Source organism: Salmo trutta, chromosome 2 (genome assembly GCF_901001165.1).
Source record: "Salmo trutta chromosome 2, fSalTru1.1, whole genome shotgun sequence".
In the NCBI taxonomy this organism is placed as follows: Eukaryota; Metazoa; Chordata; class Actinopteri; order Salmoniformes; family Salmonidae; genus Salmo; species Salmo trutta.
This window is the reverse complement of record NC_042958.1, coordinates 33,608,698-33,625,404: the sequence shown is the minus strand read 5'-3', so window position 1 is coordinate 33,625,404 and position 16,707 is coordinate 33,608,698. Positions and strand designations below refer to the sequence as shown.

The following is a 16,707-nucleotide window of genomic DNA, read 5'->3' as shown; positions in this document are numbered from 1 at the left end:
ATTTCCCGGGCTCTGAGAGCCTATCGGAGCCCTGGGAATTGTCACGTTACAGCTAAGATCCTTACTTTTCAATAAAAAGATGCAAGACGCACGACTCCTTGTCAGACAGGGTACTTCCTGCTTGAAACCTTGTCAGGTTTTTGCCTGCCATAGGAGTTCTGTTATACTCACAGACACCATTCAAACAGTTTTAGAAAATTCAGAGTGTTTTCTATCCAAACCTGAACAATAATATGCATATTCTAGCTTCTGAGTTGGTGTAGGAGGCAGTTAAAAATGGGAACATATTTTTTCCAAAATTCTCAATACTGCCCCCTAGCCCAGACAGGTTAGACGAGCACCATTCGCCAGAGTAGCCTGTTCTCTACGAGTGACGTAGAGCATATGCACATGCGGAGAAGGTGATCGGCGCGTTGCACAGAAGCTTCGGCATCTTTAGTCCGGACCAAAAAAACTATCAGACAAAAGTCACGTCCGCAGCCATTCCGTTCTCTATATGAAAAAGGAAAATCCTTTTAAACATGCTTCTTTAAGAGGTATGGGAACGCTCAACTGGATCGCAATTGTGCTATGAATTAAAAGTGGGACCAGTCTTAATGTAGCTATATATTACTAAAAGCCTAACAGGATACATTCATGCATTCGTCTTAGTGGTGATGTACTGTGTGGGGAATGACGGGAGAGGTGAAAATATCTTAACTTGGTTTAGAATTGATACATGACTGGCCAACAGGTAATTGAATAGGAGCTAAACTTAACGTATAGGCCTACGTGAGGGATTAGTGGTGTCTTTATTTAACTAATTTACTGAGCAATACACCCACCCCGCCCAAAACCGCCTCAATGCGTCGGGGCATGGACTCTACAAGGTGTGGAAAGCATTCCACATGGATGCTGGCCAATGTTGACTCCAGTGCTTCCCACAGTTGTGTGAAGTTTGCTGGATATCCTTTGGGTGGTGGACTATTCTTGATACACATGGGAAACTGTTGAGGTGAAAAGCCCACCAGTCTGCTACCATACCCTGTTCAAAGGCACTTCAAATATTTTGTCTGGCCCATTCACCCTCTGAATGGCACTCGTATACAATCCATGTTTCAATTGTCTCAAGACTTAAAAATCCTTATTTAATCTGTCTCCTCCCCTTCATCTACACTGATTTGAAGTGGATTTAACAAGGGACACTAGTAAGGGATCATAGCTTTCACCTGGTCAGTCTGTCATGGAAAGAGCAGGTGTTCGTAATGTTTTGTATACTCAACACTCAACATATCTGACTTGTTGTATTGGTCTTCCCTCTATCTCTCCATCTCTCTCCATCTCTCTCCATCTCTCTCCATCTCTCTCTCTCTCTCTCTCTCTCTCTCTCTCTCTCCCTTCAATTAGCAGTCTCCCTCCAGAATGCCTCCCCCTCACCACCAAACTCATCATCAGCAGCACCATCGCCAGGGCGGCCCCGGTGGCCCCCGAGGGCCTCTTTTCCAGGAGCACAGTGGGGGCTCGCTGGCCCAGCAGCCCCTGCAACCCCTCATCCCCCAGCACATGGCCCACCGTAGCTCTCTCTCCTCACACGGGGCACCAGTCAGGCCCCAGATGGACCCGCCTCCCCGCATGATGAGTCCCCCTCCTTCACACAACCACCCCCACCAGCACCAGCAACAGCAGCAGCAGCAGCAGCCCAAGAACATCCACATCAATCCCCATTTCAGGGGCCCAGCGTCCTCCCCTGCACAAGGTAGGTCTGCACTTCCGGCTGCTCCGCATGTTTGCAGGGTTTGGCTTGCGTTCCAAGTAGCACCCTATTCCCTATATAGTGCATTACTTTTGATGTTGTCATAAATGGCACCTTATTCCCTTTGGGCTCAGGTCAAAAGTAGTTCTTTATTTAGGGAATAGAAGGTCATTTGAGTGGCTCACTGGGTCCTTTTTCATAAAGTTTTGGACTTATTGTAAGGATAGCACCTCCGTTGAATGTTTTGAATATTTGCCTCTAAGTAAAGGCGTACTTTGCCGTATGGTTGGCAGTTATCCGTGCACTGCTTTGAAAAGTGTCTGGATTAGAATGTCATGTTGTTGTTTGGGTTGAATGACAAGTGAATAGGGCTTTCAGCCAGTAATAGGTTTATTTACTTGTCGTTTTTTGGCGGTATCTCCATTCCATTCCTTGAGATTGGTTTATCTTCCCTGTCTGTCCAGGCTGAAATGTGTTGGTGAGGTGTTTGTGTGTGTGGGTCTCTGTGTGTGAAAAGATCAGGGATTGCCTTCAGTCATGACTCGGGGTGTGTGTAACAGAGATAGACAGACGGTGTGTGTTTTGAGGGGAGGGGGGTGGACAGGATAACGGGAGTGTTTACCAGAGGTTGGCATATGTCCCTTAACCCATATTTGCAACGAATTGTCCTTTTCAATTTCTGTGGGAAATGAATTGCCATTACCAGTGGCAACTCAAACTGATTTATGAATTGAAGATGCATGGAGTATTTACTGAAGTCAAAAAGCCTCATACTGTGTGATGAAATGGCCTCTTTCAGAGCCAAAAGTACCCATCCTCCTTGTCCATTAGACAACTTCAACCGCAATGCTTCACTATGTTCATCCATTCCTTTTTGCCTCTGTCCAGCTGTGTACAAATGTGAGCCCATCTCGGAGGTGAAATGTAAGATGCATGCCTGTGAATCAGCCTTTAGTACACACAGAGGTGTCTAATGGACTACCCCTCCTTCTCCCCACCCCTGCGTTCTCTCTTCCTCTTCTCATTTCTCTCTTGACCCCTCCCCCCTCGCTCTCTCTCATCCCCCCCCTCTCCTCTCTCTCATTGCAGTGCCCTTGATGCCTGCTGCCCAGAGCCAGCCCAGACCTGCTGCGAGTCCTCAGAGGTTCCCTGTGAGTAGCAGCTGCTCCTACACACACTCCCCCATCACACGGTTAGCGCTGGGCCTCTTTGTGAGAGAAATATCATTATCGCAATTAGATACCCGCTCTGGTCCATATACTGTTGGAGCAAATCTGTAAACACTCATACTGAGTCTGTCTGCACAACTGGAAATGGTTGATAGGGGCTTTTGGCCGTGGCTGGCCTTCTTGGAGGGCTGGGGTGGCTGAGGCTTAAATTAGTTAGCACTCTTTATGGATGTGCTAGAGCTCAAACTATGTGGTTGGCTTCACAATGGAATCCTGAAATCAGGGGTCTGTCCCAAATGGCAACCTTTTCCCTACATAGTGCACAAATTTTGACCAGAGTCCTATGGGAATAGGGTATCATTAGGGACACAGTCCAGGATACAGCCCACTACCACCAGTGAAAATACTACTTTTTTACGGAAAGTTTGTGGCACAAAGCAGAACAGACCTTTAGAAGGCTGTTTTGAATTAGAAAAACAACCCAATAACATAATTGTGGTTTAATACTAAAGGATAAATAGATATTCAGGTAGTTAAGAAAAGGAAACTGGAATCATTGAAGAACCTCTGAGGCTGCGTTTAGACAGGCACCTGAATTCTGATCTTTTAACCAATCAGATCAGATCTGAAAAATATCTGATGTGAAAAGATCTGATGTGATTGGTCAAAAGACCAATTCATGAAAAAAATGATCAGAATTGGGCTGCCTGTCTAAACGCAGCCAGAGTAACATAGAACCCATTACAGAGATGACAGGAAAGGAATGCCTTTAAAGTGATTACAGCACTGGCAGGGAAGTGGATTGGCCAGGCAGCCAACTGTGCCTCCAGTTACTCAGGTTGCATTAGTGCTGGGCGACTATATCAGATTAATTTGAATGTATGTTTTTGAGCGATATTCCAAATGCCTGTATTGCGAGAAGGTTTTGAGGTTTTGTTATTTTTTGTTTTTATGAGCGTTTGTCGGCTTGTTCTCGTGTTGTATTTTTGGTCTCCTCTCCTTCGTGCCTCTGTGCTGTGTGTACCTTCCCCATTTACACCATAGATCTGTATATAATTAAGAAATGTAAGTCTCTGCCCTGACAATGGGAGTCGTTATCCCAAAGGCTGGAAGGCAAGCGACAAGCTTTGGTCCAAAATAAGCCCATAGAAATGCATTGGTCTTATTTTGGACAGATTTTAGCGAGACTGAAACCTCTCCCTTCGCCTCTTCCTCTATGGTTTACACACACACCAAGCCCCCTCCCTCTGCCTCTCATGCCAACAAAGTTGAGATCACATCTTCCTCTCTGGCAAGCGGTTTCATCTCGCTATTTGCATTTGAGTTTTGACACCAAAACACATTCAGACAAGAAGTTAACTTTTCAAACGATACCCTTTTCATGTCTCAACTACTCAAATTGCGTGCAGAGCAGACACTACTAAAACGAAAGTATCATTGAACATTGATTCTGGAAAATGAATGCTCAGTTTGTCGCATGTGGAATTGATACGTTGGCAGCGTTTTAGCCAAAGACTCTTATACTAGCTGTCTAGTCTGTGTTTTGTAAATGTGCAGTTAGCATAAAGCACAAACATATAAGGAATTGGCAACTCTTTGTCATTCTGAGAAATAAGTTAGGCCACTTGATTTCAACATCTGAACAAAGTGCACAGGCTAACATGCTTTTAAAACAGTTGGAGATGGACAGAAGGGTGTCTTCATAACAATTCAACTGTTCAACCTTGTTGGCTAGCAAATAGATCCAAGTTGGCTAAACTTGAAATATAAAGATTAGCTGGCTAATCACTAGCACGTGGGCTTGAGAGGTTGTTGATGAGACCTGTGTTCATTTTCTATAGCCTAATACCTTCTACAAGAAGTCATTATTGCTGAATGTGCATTATGCATGGTTAAATTTGTAACAAAAAAGGGCATGTTCATAGATGGACTTGAAAGCCAGATCCATTATTATTGCAAAAAAAAAGCAAGGAACTATTTTCATGAAATATTGTAATTATTAGTGGGTCTTATGGTTGTGGAAGGCTTATATTTAGCCTAGGTATAACTTCACAAGTCCTGAATTCATTAGATTATTGCTGACTGTTTGAAATGCAGTGTATTTGACCTTTAATTGTATATAACACATATTTAGAGAGAACATTTTTTTTAAAATCGAAATACAGTACCAGTCAAAAGTTTGGACACACCTACACACCTACTCAAGGGTTTTTCTTATTTTTTTTACTATTTTCTACATTGTAGAAAAGTAGTGAAGACATCAAAACTCATCAAAATTACACAAATGGAATCATGTAGTAACCCAAAAAGTGTTAAACAAATCAAAATATATTTTAGATTCTTCAAAGTAGCCACCCTTTGTCTTGATGACAGCTTTGCACACTCTTGGCATTCTCTCAACCAGCTTCATGAGGTAGTCACCTGGAAGGCATTTCAATGAACAGGTGTGCTTTGTTAAAAATTAGTTTGTGGAATTTCTTTCCTCCTTAATGTGTTTGAGCCAAACAGTTGTGTTGTGACAAGGTAGGGGTGGTAAGGACTGGGGGTCTCCAAGGAGAGGTTTGAGAACCACTGATGTAGAGAACAGGGTGCCAAGCTTATTGATGCCCAGGCATCAGGTGGCACTGGTGCTGACTGACACCTTCTCGGGAAGAGCGTTTTATATGGATTAATGCAAATCAGACATTGACAAATGTCTGCATCCAATTGCATTTGGCAAAGATGTACTTACAAACCTTGTCAACAAATGAGCCAGGATCTCACGTTTAGAGTCTGAATACAATTTTGTCGTTTTTCAAATAACCATCGTCCTCGTCTCCTTTCCAGTCTGTCATTGTGGTGGACGATGATAGCAGAGATGGCTCCAGTGTGTAGCAGAGCTGTTTTTCACTATTATTAGAGTTGGAGGGAGAGAGAGGGAGAGGCTGGGCTAGGCTGATGCCTAGCATAGTGTTAGATTCCCCAGCTGTCATTCACATTTAGGCTGCTGTTGCCAGGGACACGATTTGAAATGCAGGTGACAAAACACCCAGCAACATCCATTTACCACTGGGCAGCAGATTATGGATGATTATCATACATTATCATACCATCAGATTTAATTGTTCAAGAAGGGGAGGGGTGATTTCCCCCCCCCCCCCCCCCCCCCCCCCCCAATATGTAATATCATTCTATAAAACATTTGTAAAATGTATTATGAAATATTAATCTGAGGTTCCAATTAAGAGCTAATTAGAGGCTATGGCGATAGAAACTGCTAGTCAAGAATACATTTTTAGGTTTGTAAATTGGCCCAAATGTACATTTCTTGCATCTAGCATAAAAAATTATCCAGCATATCAAGGGACTGGTGGTTAAAATATAATATATTTTGTCATTTGTTCCAAATATGAATATGTTGTAATATCATCAGGTTAGATATTGAAAAGATAAAAGTAGCCTTGGTTCCACATTGTCCAAGCTACAAAGATCACATTAAAAGGTGACATTAAAGTCACATCAGGGCAAATTTCTTTCTGATGGTGGAGGCACTTGTCCAACGTATCTTTTAGTCTCATTGGTCAACAGTACCACTGTCCTTTAAATATGAAATTCCTCCATAAACAGTGGCAACAATGTGAAATCTGTACAAGATACTATGTCCAAAGAGGGACCGACCAAAACAAATGCCACTTCTAATCCTCTTCATTTCCATTTCTCAGTGAATGGTTTGACATATGGCCCGGTCCATTGTATGACGTTTGTTTTAGCTTGCCCTCTCTTTCCGAGAGGGATATCTGCAGCATCAGTTACACATTGAGCACCTCTCAGCCTGTTTATCAAGGATTAGCACTCAGAGCGGATGAGCCGCGTTATCAAATTCATACAAATTTTCAGAGGTGTTATGTAGACAACCGAGTCTCCATTGTGCAAACCGGACTGACCTTTGGAACAGAGCGATAATGTCCAAACTAACAATATGATCCGCTCCCTCTTGTCCTCTGCTTCGTTAAGCCCCGTTGATTAACTTTCTGTTAAGTAACTTTGGCGACTCTCTCTCCCTTCCAGCATTCAAAACGCGCCTCTATCCCTCTCTAAATGCCGGCAGTCTACCGGCGAATCAAGGTGGATTAAGCCTAGATAGCATTTTAAGCAATTTACAAAGGGGCGAGGAGGATGGAGGTCTGAGCAACCCAGTTGTGGAAGTGCCACATGTTGAGTTGAAGGTTAATTTTTCAACAGAGACGGATGTTTAAGCGAATAAAGGAGAGACAGGCTATGAGGGGGGGAGGGATCTTATTCCGAGGAGGGATTATGGGATCGTTATCTGCTGCTTTTCCTTGAAGGTAGACTAGACGGAGCACTGGGGGGGGATTGTGTGCTGTGTGGAAAGCTATTGTACATACACAATAGGTAGATGAAACAAAGAAATTAGCACTAATCTAACACCAGCCCAATATGTTAACACCAGCCCAATATGCTTTGCCGTCCATGTTCCCGAAACGCGAGCAGGTCCCGTCAACAAAGATCTATGTTGGCTTTAGTGCAGGTTTACCATAGAGATCCATTGTGTTATAAGATTGATTACGATTTTTTAACAGTTTCTCGAATTAATGTTTTTCTGGCCAAGATGGCAGATTTTTTTGTCACAATGCTTAGGATGCTAATGAACACTAGTGAATTTAGAGGTTTACTCTCAATGGTATTTCTCACAAAATGGTGTAAACATTGATACATTTTACCCAAGTCAACATCGTGCCTAATGAGAATCAATTCTGAGCACTCACTCCCTCTGTAGTATAATATTGTTACCCGAAATGCACCCTTTTCATTAGTTTTAATTAGTTTGTGATTGCTGTGGTTCCCAATGTGGAATTCAATGTATGAGTGAGTGTGTGTGCACCTCTCCCCCCTCACAGGGATCAGGGGACTTCCAGCAGCAGCACATGCCTGGTAATTTTGGCCAGCCGCCCCAGAGGCCCCCCCATCACATGGAGCCCTGGAGGAACCAGCCTCCCCCCGCCCCCCAGGACAGAGAGCCCTTCTTTATCGGGGGTAAGACCACAGCCTGCATCCCAAATGGCACCTTTTTTTCCTATTTAGTGCACTACTTTTGTCCCAAATGTCACCCTATTCCCTATATAGTGAATTACTTTTGACCAGGGCCCGCTCGTCATAAGTAGTGCGCTATATAGGTAACAGGGTGCCATTTGGGACGCAAACCTCCTCACCTAGACACACACACCTAGCTTGCCCACCCACGTGTCCTTCCCTGCCTTTAAGGGGTTAAATCGTCTCTCTTAGCATATCTAAGCCTTCTGGGCATTAACCCCTAGCAGTATACCTTCAGGGTACGCTGCGAGCGTAATTGCAGAGTTCCATTAACTAAATTAATGTTATACAGTGCCTTCAGAATGTATTCACACCCTTTGACTTTTTCTACATTTTGTTGTTACAAAGTGGGATTAAAATGAATTTAATTAGATTTTTTTGTCAACGACCTACACAAAATACTCTAATGTAAAAGTGGAAGAAAAATGGGTACTTTTCTAAAAAAGTACATCTTGATTAGATGAATAAGCATTCAACCCCCTGAGTCAATACATGTTAGAATCACCTTTAGCAGCGATTACAGATGTGAGCCTTTCTGAGTAAGTCTCTAAGAGCTGTCCACACCTGGATTGTGCAACATTTGCCATTTCTTTAAATGTATTCTTCAAGCTCTGTCAAATTGGTTGTTGATCATTGCTATACAACCAATTTCAGGTCTTACCATAGATTTTCAACCAGATTTAAGTCAGGAACAAGCACTGTGCTCTTGGTAAGCAACTCCAGTGTAGATGTGGCCTTGTGTTGTAGGTTGTTGTCCTGCTGAAAGGTAAATTCGTCTCCCAGTGTCTGGTGGAAAGCAGACTGAACTAGGTTTTCCTCTAGGATTTTGCCATTACATTTCTTTTTTATCCTGAAAAACTGCCGAGTCCTTAACGATTACAAGCATACCCATAACATGATGCAGCCATCACTATGCTTGAAAATATGGAGTATGGTAGTCAGTATTGTGTTGTATTGGATTTGCCCCAAACATAACACTTTGTATTCAGGACAAAAAGTGAATTACTTTGCCACATTTTTTGCAGTATTACTTTAGTGCCTTGTTGCAAACAGGATGCAAGTTTTGGAATATTTTTATTCTGTACAGGCTTCCTTCTTTTCACTGTCAATGAGGTTAATATTGTGGATTAACTACAATGTTGTTGATCCATCCTAAGTGTTCTCCTATCACAGCCATTATACTCTCTAACTGTTTTAAAGTCACCATTGGCCCATTGGTAAAATCCCTGAGCGGTTTCCTTCCTCTCCAGCAACTGAGTTAGGAAGGACACCTATATCTCACCATGCTCAAAGGGATATTCAATGTCAAATTTTGTTCCCCATCTACCAATAGGTGCCCTTCTTTGTGAGGCATTGGAAAACCTCCCTGGTCTTTGTGGTTGGATCTATGTTTGAAATTCACTGCTCGACTGAGGGACCTAATTGTATGTGTGGTTGTACAGAGATAAGGTAGTCATTCAAAAAAACATGTTAAACACTATTATTGCACACAGAGTCAGTCTTTGCAACTTATTCTGTGACTTGTTAAGCACATTTGTACTCCTGATCTTATTTATGCTTGCCATAACAAAGGCGTTGAATACATTGACTCAAGACACTTCAGCTTTTAATATTTACTTCATTTGTAAAAAAAATCACAAAAATCATAATTCCACTTTGACATTATGGGGTATTCTGTGTAGGCCAGGTTCTCAATTTAATACATGTTCTCTTCAGGCTATAACACAACAAAATGTGGAAGAAGTCAAGGGGTGTGAATACTTTCTGAAGGCACTGTATGTATGTACACCTACATGCTTTCGAATGAGTCGGGGCTCCTAATATACAAGCGTATCACACATTTTCTAATCACTGCTTATGTGGAATTAAATACCATCATATATTGGTGTTGTGTTATTTTCTGTTGATAGAGATGTAGGCCTATGTGTGGTGCTTCCCCCAGCCTTAGTCTGTGCAGCCAAGACTCGAGGCAGTCGCTGTCTCATGTATTTAAAGTGAGTGGGAAATGTGGCGACGCAGCAAACAACTTGACGTCTCTGTTGTGGATTTTTCCTCCCTCCTACTTCCCCTCCTGTTCTATAGACCCAGGGCGGTTCCCTGGGCAACAGCAGCACATGTTCGATCACCAGAACCCTGGCTTACTCATAAACAGTAACAACCATCAGATCCCCAGCCAGGGCCACATGGCCTTCAACCAGCCAGGCCTAGGAGGGTTCAACCAGCCAGGCCAGGGTCCAGGGGGCCAGCTAGGGCTGTTCCAGAGAGAGCCCCCCAGACCCAATCTGCCTCCCCAGGGCCACCCCCAGGGCCACCACCAGGGCATGGCCAGCCTGACAGGGCTCGGCGGACCCCCCAACACCAGGCCCTTCATGGGCCACATTCAGCCCGGGTTTCAGCAGCAGCAGGTGCCCCCCGGGCCCTTCCCCCTGCAGCAGCTCCAGTTTGGGATGCAGGTACGGATGAGAGTAAGTGAATCTTCTACCAATGTACGTGTGTGGCGGTGGCCTGCGCTTTGCCTGTGCAATGTGGAGTGGAATGATTCAGGGGTTGGTCCACAACTAGGTATGTGTTGTCTATTGCTTAAGTATTAACTGGGCATAGATGGAAATCACTTAGATGTGAATCACATTTTGTATACTGTGGGTTTTTACAAGCTTCTTCACAATTAGTGATTCTGGCGCGGCAGGTGGTTAGAGCGTTGGGCAAGTAACCGAAAGGTTGCTAGATCGAATCCCCGAGCTGACAAGGTAAAAATCTGTCCTTCTGCCCCTGAACAAGGCAGTTAACCCACTGTTCCTAGGCCGTCATTGTAAATAAGAATTTGTTCTTAACTGACTTGCCTAGTTAAATAAAGGTTAAATAAAATAAATTATACAATACCTGTCGGGATACATATCAAATTTGATATATGGTCCTTATTCTAAATGAATTTTGTACCATTCTTACTCGGTTATAAAAATATTGGAACCGCTTGTTGAATATTCCCTGTTTAGTGAAAAAGTCATGAAAACAGCTAATATTTCTCAGAGACCTTCCTATGCGGTATAAATGGTGAGGCGCAGACAAGAGTGCCCTCTAGTGTACGGCTCATTGTTCTACCTCTGTTGCCGCGGCTATATGAGGACACCGATTGGAGGTTAATCATATGCATGTAACCGTATCTCCTTAAAGACGCTCCAATCGTCTGCATATGAGAACTTTAGAAGTGTGGCTGATTTTTGGGGGGGATTTAAAAAAAAGTTGTAAGTCAAAACAGTCAATCTTTTACCCTGTCTGTCAGAATCACTCATTCTGCCCGCTTTGTCTTTTTGCGTTGAAATTAAAACTAGGGCTTGATGCAGCACGGCCCTCCCCACTCGCACCTCCAGCATCACGACTTGCCTCTCTCCCATCAACAACAACAGCAGCAGCACCACAGACAGGACCTGTCTCAGCCGCCCCCCCACCACCACCCACAGCACCAGCTCCACCCCAACGAGCAGCGGCAAGGCCCCATGATGCACCACGGCGGTGGGCAGGGCCAGCCCCTCTTTCACCAGATGCAGCAGCACGGCAGCCCCAGACAGACGCACCCTGGCGGACCCCACCCACAGCAACGGAACGCCCCCATCAGGCCCAGGATGGTGAGCAGCCACTATCGGTCATAGGACTATTTGGATTCATGACACGTTCCAACTGATTTCAAAGGAATCAATGTGCTTTGCTTTCAATCAAAAACCCAACGTGCACAGAAGAAAAAAAAATCACATTGGTTATATAGATATATGAAGCTAATGTCAGTTCGGAACTGGCTAGTGATTTAGAATATCATTGTGATCAAAAGACTAACAAAATACAAATCCTTCCCCCCTTCCACAGAACCCTCCTGCACTGAAAGTCCTTCCCCAGCGCAACAGCAACCTCCGCGAGCTCCCCGTGGCACCTGGCAACCAAAACATGAACAATGTCCGCCCCGCCTCGGCGCCCAACATCAGGCCCGTTGCCAGGGCAATGCAGTCGGGGGTGCGACCGAGCCTGAACGCTTGGCCGGTCCCCGGCAGTGGCAGAGGGAGAGCCCAGCCTACTGTTGCCAACAAGGCTGCAGCACAGCTACCTGGACCACCTGAAAGAACGGTGGTTCGCAGTGATTCCACAGGCACTCAGCCAAACATAGCAGTACAGGTCAGTCCTGCACCACATGTTTGTTTCCCCGTTTTGGCCATGACCTCAACACCGTTTTATTTAGACACTACTTTTGTGTGCGTCCCAAACGGCACCCTATTCCCTACATAGTGTAAATAGGGCTCTGGTCAAAAGTAGTGCACTATATAGGGAATAGGGTGCCATTGGGGATGCTACCCGTGTTACTAGCTCATGGAGAGTGTGAGTGTGATGTTTCTCATAGTGTTTGGTTGGTTGCAGGATCCCGATGAGGACGAAGAGACGCGGCAGTACCGTCTGAAGATCGAGGAGCAGAAGCGACTCCGGGAGGAGATCCTGAAGAGGAAGGAGATGAGGAGGCAGATGCAAGCCGGCGTCCGCAAGAAGGAGCTTCTGGAGCGCATCAACGGCCAGGGTGACCCACAACAACAACAGCAGCAAAGGCAGTTTCCACCTAAACCCCAACAGCCCCAGCAAGGTTCTACTGCCTTCCCTCCCAACGGCACTCCACCGACGGCCCCCGCGCTCCGCCAGAACGTGAAGACCCGCCTGCAGATGACCAAGGGCCAGGGTCAGCAAGCCCCAGCGCCAGGCTGGCAGGGGGGCCAACAGGCGCAGAACATGGGCCCCGGTCCCAAACCTACCCAGCAGGCCCAGCAACAACAACAGCAGCAGAGGAGGAACGTTACCCAGCTGAACCCTATCAGACCAGGGGGGGCCACTGCCCTGGGGAACATGCCCATGCAGGGAGCCCTGATGGCAGGTCTGAGTCCAGGCCAGGCCCAGGCTCTGGGGCCTAAGTCAGGGGTGAAGAGAACTGTGATGCAGCGAGCCAATAGTGGAGACAGAGCGGGGCCACACATCCCACAGAAAGTCAGAGTTGTCAAGCTTCTAGGAGGGGTGAGTGCCTGTTTTGGTCATTTGTTTTTAGACCTGACAAATATAGGATTGCAAAATTCACGGAATCAGGGGGGAAATCTGAAATCCTTTGACAAGGATTTCTGGAAAACATGGACATTTGGGAAAATGTACTGGAATTTTACAACCTTAGACAAACGGTATCTTTATTGTTTGGTTAGTGCCTTTGTCCCTCCACCCCCCCATCATTGTTCCCTTGAATTCAACTTAAGAATTTCCAGGTACTTTTAAATGTCACTCACTCCATAGGAGGAACTAATTTTATGTAACCTATTCCGAATGACATATGGCTCTGTCGGTTTCATGTTGGCAAAATGGATCCATAAAGTGTCTGATTCCCTTTGTTTGAGTGGTGGTATTGAAGATTAGGTGCTTCCACACTAATATTACCTTTAAATAGTGAAAGGCGCCAGTCAATAAACTGTCTGGCATTCATCTGACATTTATAGCATTTATTTGGTAGCGACACCAGTCCACTGCCCTTACGAAAGGTTGGCGTCTGTCCTTTTAAAGGCAAAAAGATAAAGACAACGGAACTTGAAGTGTAAAAAGAAAAGAGCGTTATAAGCCAACTGTGTCCCGATTCAATCCCTCCTTTGTCAGCGTCGATCATTTTATTCTCATTTGATCAAGTCACTGCCGCCGCCTTAATTATGAATTCAACTCGTTTGTAAATTGGAAATGGCTTTGTGTTCAAACATTCATATTTGTTGTTGATGAGGCCTTTGTGAGACGTGATAGTATTTTGGAGTAAGCTGCGTTGCCGCCATCCCAGAGGGTAAGGTTGTAAAGGCTGAATTGCAGGCTCTCTCTCTCTCTGCTGCCTTAGATTAAGATAACTAGGTGTCAGCTGCGTTAATAGAAACCTGTGCCGAGCTATCTGAAGTGCTGCATCTCAGAGGGAGAAAGAGAGAGAGGGAGGAAGCCCATAGCTGTGCTGAAAAGCAGATTCTCCTGATGCTCTCTCTTCCACATTGTTCCGCTGTCATCGACGGCAGCTTGACAATGTTCTCTCCCTCGCCCTCTCCTTCTCTCTCCCTCCCTCTCGCGCTCTCCATCAGCCGTCTCTCAGGTGTGTGAGCTATAGAAACGTCAACCGTCAAACCCCGACGCGTGGCAATTAATCTTCCTTTAACAGGGCGGCTCTGCGCCATAATACCTGTGTAAAAAAGAGTCACCACTTTGGAGGGATTTGGATTTGTATAGCTTAGGCAGCGCAGATAAGGGGGGAAATAAAATTTTCATCAGACAGAACAGGGCCCTACAATGCGGCACAAAAGCAAGTGGGGTGGAGAGTAGAGGGGGAGGGGTAAAGGGACAGGGAACATGTCACTCGGTTGTAATGCAGCTTAGCATCTGATGGGTGCAATCAGCAGCTGTAGATTTCTATAGGAGGATTAATCCATTTGCTGGGGGGGGGACGGGGGGGACGGCAAGAGACGGGTCAGTCATATATATCACTGCTGTCTTTCTCTCCACCGTTCTCTCCCTCCCCGGTATTGATCTGTCACATTTAGAATAAGAGAGGAGACGGGAGACGACCTTTCAGCTGTGTCAGCCTGTGCGCGTTTGTGTGTCGTGTGTGTGTATGCATGGTAATCGTAGGCTGCACAGCCCTAGCTATCTGTAACTCTATTTAATAACGAGAGTGTCCATCCACCATCCCATGTTGTATCCATTCACAGCATGAGGCCCACACTGCTCCACCTCAAAGCTAATGTCTTCATGGGTATTGTAAGGTGTGAACGGGGAAGCCAGACTCGCCTCAGACATTGCTCTGGCGGTCCATTTCGGCAGGATCTTTTTCAACCATTCTGGAATCCGTGATCGGTCTGTATTCTCTGCATCGCCGGGCACTTGTATTGTTTTCAAGGACTTAGCACTCCAGTCGGACAATACACTGTATAACTGTGTGTTAAAACCAAGAAATGTGTGGAAAGGCAATTGATCAAAGGGTATACGTCCGAAATGGCAACCTATTCCCTACAAAGTGCACAACTTCTGACCAGAACTCCCTATGGGTAGTGCACTACAATAAGTCAAAAGGAGTGCAATGCCTTCAGAAAGTATTCATACCACTTGACTTAGTCCACGTTTTGTTGTGTTACAGCCTGAATTCAAAATGGATGAAATAGAATTGCTGTTCACCCATCTACACACAATACCCCATAATGACAAACTAAAAGCATGACATTTTAGCAAATTTATTGAAAATGAAATACAGATTTATATAATTTACTTAAGTATTCACACCCCCCAGGTCAATGCTTTATAGAAGCACCTTTGGCAGCGATAACAGCTGTGAGTCTTTATAGGTAAGTCTCTAAGAGTTTTCCACTCTTGGATTGTGCAACATTTGCCCATTATTCTTTTCAAAATTGTTGATCATTGCTAGACAACCATTTTCAGGTCTTGGCATAGATTTTCAAGTAGATTTAAGTCAAAGCCACTCAGGAACATTCACTGTCTTCTTGGTAAGCAACTCCAGTGTAAATGTGGCCTTGTGTTTTAGGTTATTGTCCTGCTGAAAGGTAAATTTGTCTCCCAGTGTCTGGTGGAAAGCAGACTGAACCAGGTTTTCCTCTAGGATTTTGCCTGTGCTTAGCTCCATTCCGTGTCTTTTTTTTTATCCTGAAAAACTCTCCAGTCCTTAAAGATTACAAGCATACCCATAATATGATGCAGCCACCACTACGCTTGAAAATATGGAGAGTGATACTCAGTACTCTGTTTTATTGGATTTGTCCCAAACATAACACTTTGTTTTCAGGACAAAGCTTTACCACATTTTTTGCAGTATTATTTTAGTATTACTTTTTTTGCAAACATGATGCATGTTTTGGAACGTGTTTTATTCTGTACAGGCTTCTTTCTTTTCACTCTGTCAATTAGGTTAGTATTGTGGAGTAACTACAGTGTTGTTGATCCATCCTCCGTTTTCTTCTATCACAGCCATTAAACTCTGTAACTGTTTTAAAGTCACCATTGGCCTCATGGTTAAATCCCTAAGCAGTTGCCTTCCTCTTCGGCAACTCTGTTAGGAAGGACGCCTGTATCTTTGTAGTTACTGGGTGTATTGATACACTATCCAAAGTGTAATAAATAACTTCATCATGCTCAAAGAGATATTCAATGTCTGCTTTTTATTTTGCCCATCTACCAATAGGTGCCCTTCTTAGCCAACCATAGGAAAACCTCCCAGGTCTACAGAGATAAGGTAGTCACAAAAAAATCATGTTAATCCTTGGCCTACAATTTCCGCGCCCCTACAGAAATCGAATTAACATAATAATAAAAAATGATTATCAAAATCCATCTGTTTAAGCTAAAGATATCAGTTTTTTTGCCTGGGCTGCGTCTCAATCCACCGCGTCTGCCGATATTGCATTTCCGCATCTGCGGTGAAAGGTGGCAGAGCTAGAGTGGTGTTTGTCAGACCATGAGACATCCAGAAAATCGTTCTTCTTACAAAAACATCTGTAATGGTTTGGCCTGCAAACTATTATGACCACTCCTAAGACTTATCAAAAGGTCCCTGGTACCAGTTTAAAAAATGAATGGATGTATATATGGAGTTTAGTGCCTAAAATAAGAGGATAAATCATTTCTTAGTTCTCTCAGATATACAGTTGAAGTCAGAAGTTTACATACAACTTA

General features: G+C 44.4%; 1 protein-coding gene across 5 annotated transcripts in view; it reads left to right on the top strand.

The window, feature by feature from the left end:
- The window catches only part of LOC115154269 (RNA-binding protein 33), a 50,594-nt gene that overhangs the window by 25,647 nt on the left and 8,240 nt on the right, over positions 1-16,707 (top strand). For 2 of the 5 annotated variants that reach the window (XM_029700321.1, XM_029700354.1), the window contains exons 9-15: positions 1,387-1,735; positions 2,822-2,883; positions 7,800-7,935; positions 10,075-10,457; positions 11,322-11,615; positions 11,851-12,153; positions 12,394-13,032. In XM_029700321.1, the coding sequence (XP_029556181.1) occupies positions 1,387-1,735; positions 2,822-2,883; positions 7,800-7,935; positions 10,075-10,457; positions 11,322-11,615; positions 11,851-12,153; positions 12,394-13,032 (2,166 nt within the window). The remainder of the gene's footprint in view (positions 1-1,386; positions 1,736-2,821; positions 2,884-7,799; positions 7,936-10,074; positions 10,458-11,321; positions 11,616-11,850; positions 12,154-12,393; positions 13,033-16,707) is intronic. The other 3 variants (XM_029700328.1, XM_029700336.1, XM_029700345.1) reach the window with 3 other exon arrangements.